The 5,000-nt window shown below is 47.3% G+C and overlaps 1 protein-coding gene across 5 annotated transcripts in view; it reads right to left on the bottom strand.

Moving 5' to 3' along the window:
• The window catches only part of LOC105895419 (serine/threonine-protein phosphatase 2B catalytic subunit alpha isoform), a 113,807-nt gene that overhangs the window by 59,058 nt on the left and 49,749 nt on the right, over nucleotides 1-5,000 (bottom strand). For all 5 annotated transcript variants that reach the window (XM_031585596.1, XM_031585598.1, XM_031585597.1 and 2 more), the window contains exon 2: nucleotides 232-432. In XM_031585596.1, the coding sequence (XP_031441456.1) occupies nucleotides 232-432 (201 nt within the window). The remainder of the gene's footprint in view (nucleotides 1-231; nucleotides 433-5,000) is intronic.

Below are 5,000 nucleotides of genomic sequence, written 5' to 3'. Positions count from 1 at the left end.
CACACACACACACACACACACACACACACACACACCCACATGAATGCACATTTATACATACATACATACATACAAACATGAAACAACTCACACAAATAAAGCATCTATATCCAGACTGAAACCATTGATTTATCTTTGTAATATAATCAACAGACCAACACACACAAACAACAACCCCCCCCCCCCCAACACACACACACACAGAGACTCATTAGTGATACACGTGCCTACCTGTGACAGGTGCCTCGATGTCGAGCAGGTTCTTCTCGGCGCGCAGTATGGTGGCGCCCTCGCCGATGAGCCGCAGGGCCACCGCCTCCTCCACGCGCCCCTCCTTGGTCAGGTGGCCCTTCAGCACGTCCACCTTGGGCTTGCCGTCGCTGTCGAACACCTCCTTCGCCGTCAGACGGTGACTGGGGGGGAAGGGCACCGCTGCACAGAGAGAGAGAGAGAGAGGAAGAGATGGATTGAGAGAGAGAGAGAGATGGATTGAGAGAGAGAGAGAGAGAGGGGCAGAGATAGATTGAGAGAGAGCGATAGAGGGAGAGATGGATTGAGAGAGAGAGAGAGAGAGAGGGGTAGAGATAGATTGAGAGAGGGATAGAGGGAGAGATGGATTGTGTGAGAGAGAGAGAGATGATTGAGAGAGAGAGAGAGAGAGATGGAGAGATGGATTGAGAGAGAGAGAGAGAGAGAGAGAGGGAGAGAGAGAGAGATAGAGGGGTTAATAATGATTATTTGTCCCACAGATAGGGCAGGACAGTGTTTGTCTATGTCCTCTGCATACTGCATACTAGACAGCCACGACTCTCAAGAGTACATTTTTTTTTTCTTCTAAATACACAGTAGTGAAATAGTGACACAGTATATACACGTACACTACAAATTCAGTTTGACCCTTCTACCTGCTTGACCTCAAATAACCCTAACCCTCACAAATCCCACTGAAGTGGGTGAAAACAGACCCACGTTCTCTCAATCCACCCTGCTGCTGGAGAAGCAGACGGAGAGAGGAGACACCAGACCTTCCCCCGTTCTCACTCTACATCAAAGTGCACCACCAGGACAGCTTCTCCCCGCTCCCGTAATCAGCCACGACGGTCTGACTCTCCCCGAGTCAACTCCACTCACAAGTGTGTGTGTGTGTGTGTGTGTGTGTGTGTGTGTGTGTGTGTATGAGTCTGACTCTCCTCGAGTCAACTCAACTAGCAAGTCTCTAGTCTCTCCCCGAGTGTGTGTGTGTCTGTGTGTCTGTGTGTGTGTGTGTGTGTGTGTGTTTGTGTGTGTGTGTGTGTGTGTGTGTGTGTGTGTGTGTGCGTGTGTGTGTGTGTGTGTGTGTGTGTGTGTGTGTGTGTGAGTCTGTCTCTCCCCGAGTCAACTCCACTTCAGCAGCAGACTAATGGGTGGCTGCCTTTAAAAGCGCACAGCAGACAATCTCCGCAACAGACTCATCAGGGCCACATTGCTAATTGTGTGTTTGTGTTTGTGTGTGTGTGTGTGTGTGTGTGTGTGTGTGTGTGTGTGTGTGTGTGTGTGTGTGTGTGTGTGTGTGTGTGTGTGTGTGTGTGTGTGTGTGTGTGTGTGTGTGTGTGTGTGTGTGTGAGTCTGTCTCCACAGCAGACTCATCAGTGCCACAATGCTTCAGGAAGGCTTGTGGGTAGTGCATCCCTGGCCATTTAGCAAATGGAGCTTAATTGCGCTTAAAAGAACGCTGTCGGCTTGTATAATTTCCTCTCTCGATTCCTCTTTCTCTCTCTCTCGCTCTCTCTCTCTAACTCTGTCCCTCGAGTCGCTCTTTCACCGTCTCTCACTCTCGCTTTCCCTTACTTTCTCCGTCTCTAAAGCTTTTTCTCTCTTTCATAGCCTCTCTCTCTTACTCTCCTCTCTTTCACCATCCCTCTCTCACACTCTTTCCCTCACTCTCACTCTCTTTATTTCCCTTTCCCTTACTCTCTCTATTCACTCTCTCTATTTCCCTTTCTCTCTCTCTCTCTCTCTCTGTCTTTCACCATCTCTCTCTTACACTCTTTTCCTTACTTTCTCTCTCTCTCTTCACTCTCTCTCGCTCTCATACTTTCTCTCTCTCTCTTTCCCTTCCTCTCTGTCTCGCTCTCTTCAATCTCTCTCTCTTTCCTTTACTTTCTCTCTCTCTTTCCCTCTCTTTCATATAAGCAAACAGCTGCGGGGTGTCTGGCTTCATTTTCATACTGATTCATCTCAGCATATTTGTGTCCGTCTCTCTGTGTCTATTCTCCCCAGAACTAATTACGCTCTTTAAAGGCCGACATTTCTGTTTTTCCAACAGTCAGAAGGCAACACTGAGGCACAGCGGAGCAGGGGAGAGCTGTGTGTGTGTATGCGTGCGTGTGTGTGTGTGTGTGTGTGTGTGTGTGTGTGTGTGTGTGTGTGTGTGTGTCTGTGTGTGTGTCTGTGTGTGTGTGTGTGTGTGTGTGGGAGAGCTGGCTTTCCATAAATGCCCTGGAAAACCTCATTACTGCTAAGGACACTGGCTTGGCCACTACTGTCTATCTCGATGACCAACTGCGCACGGTTGGATTTGAACGCATTTCAATGTGTGTGTGTGTGTGTGTGTGTGTGTGTGTGTGTGTGTGTGTGTGTGTGTGTGTGTGTGTGTGTGTGTGTGTGTGATGATATCTGAAATAAACTCAAAGGGCTGAGCTTCAGTCTGGGACGAGTCCAAACCACCACAGGATACCAAGAGAGAGAGAGAGAGAGAGAGAGAAATATATCTCTTTACATCCAAGCACACAGAGAGAAAAACCGTATGTCTTGCAGACGGATCCCGTACAGTCCAAATATTTGGTATAGCGTTTGCAAATTAAGAACTTCTGAAGCGAAGGGAATTACTGCAATGAACATGCGGAGCGTCTTTGATGCTCTCAGAGTGTCTTTTCACACGGCGTGAAAACCACGCGACTGTGAGCTTCTCCCGTCCCCCCCCCCCCCCACCCCATCCATCTCTGACCAACACAGTAGTGCTCAGGACAAGGGAAGGAATTAGGCTTGACAGAAGCAGTCTTTTTAGACTTCATGAGCGGAGAGTGGACAGGGACTGGCATGGACCGGAGTTACGTAACCCAAACGCGGTCCACTTACACCACAAACCAGTTGAAGTCGAGACCGGTTCATTACACAAAAAAGAAAAAAAATACAGTTGCAATAAATCTCTGCACAATTGAGGGTACGACTAAAACACCCTTCCAGAGGAAGTACTGAGCAAATTATTCTCTCCCAGCGGGCTTTTGGCTAGAGACGTAGCAAATCAGTGGAGAGTGTCCAAAATAAATGGGGATGCAAATCAAAAACTGTCACTCATTCTGAACCGTGCCAAGCCCGCGATGGCAAACGTTCATCACGTCCAGAGTACATTTGAAAATAAACTGTTTCTCTTTTCCTTCAGATGGCCCATCTGATATATCAAATCCTTCAACTTCTCGTGCTGTCATCAATATGTCCTGGTTCAAGACTACTTTAAGGTCTGGCTCTTAAAAACAGATTCTCAGGACACAAATACATACACCACACACACACACACACAGATAGTCTTGACACCCTGTCTACACATAACATAGACATACAACCACACCCTCAGTACTCCTTACACACACCCTCTCTCTGTCTCATACAAACACACAGACACACACACTCACTCTTTCTGTCTCACACACACACACACAAAGACACACACACACACACACACACACACACACACACACACACACACACACACACACACACACACATGCACACACACACAGACCCTAAACACCCTTTCCACATTCACAAACTCACACACACACACACACACACTCTGAGTGACAGACCCATGCGGTGCCTTATGACAGGCAGGTCCATACAGGCCTGTACATAGAGCACCGGGTCAAAGTTCAGCATTTGATTGACAGGCCTGGGGTTTCTATGGCTGTCAAAGTAGCGCAAACACGCTGGTCACTGATATGGACACAACACCCCCCCATGCCTCATTACAGTCCGCTGAGGCTCCCCCTGCCGTTCCTGTTACCGACACCAAGACAGAAACGGTCCCTGCTGACGAGGAAGCTAGGCTTCTTTCACAGCAACGAATAAACAACAGGTCTTTGAATGTGAGTGAGTCGCCATGTAAGCCTTTTTCATCTACTTTTGAGAGCATAAGGTTACATGGTTAGAGGCTTATCTTAAATGCACAGTCTATGATTCAGGCAGTGGCGTTTCTACATTAGGGGCAGGTGGGGCACTGCCCTACCAGATCCAGATGACGCTGTTGTGCAGAAAGCTCAATACATTCGTACTTTGCGGCAATATATATATACATATATTTTTTTTTATGCAAAGTAGCGTGAATATGTGTGTGAATAAACTTGACTCACAAGCATTATAGTCTTGTTTTGGAGTAGGCTAATTTGATTCGTGTGTTTTTCTGTCTGTTTGCTTGCTCTGTGAAATGCTGCTCTCCGCTGTCCCTCCCTTTCCGGTGGGGCAACGACCCACGCTGCCCCACCGTTACCATGGAAACACCAATGAGCGTGAACCACACAGGCCAAAGTTAACATTGAGCGGTGGGGCACTTTCAGATGTGCCCCACGAAATCTGCCTGGCTACTAGACTGGAATAATGCGAAAACCGCGAGACCTGTACCCCGTGACTAAGAAGAAAAAAAACATACAGTCAGATCAAAAAAAGTTACTGCTAGTTAGTTATCGCTAGTTTTCGAGTATTTTGGAAGTGTTTTAATTCAGCCTACAATGAATAATGTAGACTAGTTGTTGAGGGTGCAATTTAGTACATTGTCGTTGGAAGATAAATTAGAAATGAAACGTTTGGCGCCACACAAAAGGATTAAGACATTCACAAGAAACACGATGGGACAGCAGAGACTGAAAACCCGTTTGTTGATGGATTGGTGGATTTTAACAGCAAAGTCATCGAGAGGTTTGCTCAAGCAAAGAACCACCGCGCCAACTTCCTATTTAAGTGATCTG

This window comes from Clupea harengus, chromosome 18 (assembly GCF_900700415.2).
Source record: "Clupea harengus chromosome 18, Ch_v2.0.2, whole genome shotgun sequence".
Taxonomy (NCBI): domain Eukaryota; kingdom Metazoa; phylum Chordata; class Actinopteri; order Clupeiformes; family Clupeidae; genus Clupea; species Clupea harengus.
Note: the sequence above shows the minus strand (reverse complement) of the source record. Positions and strands in the feature narration are given on the sequence as shown.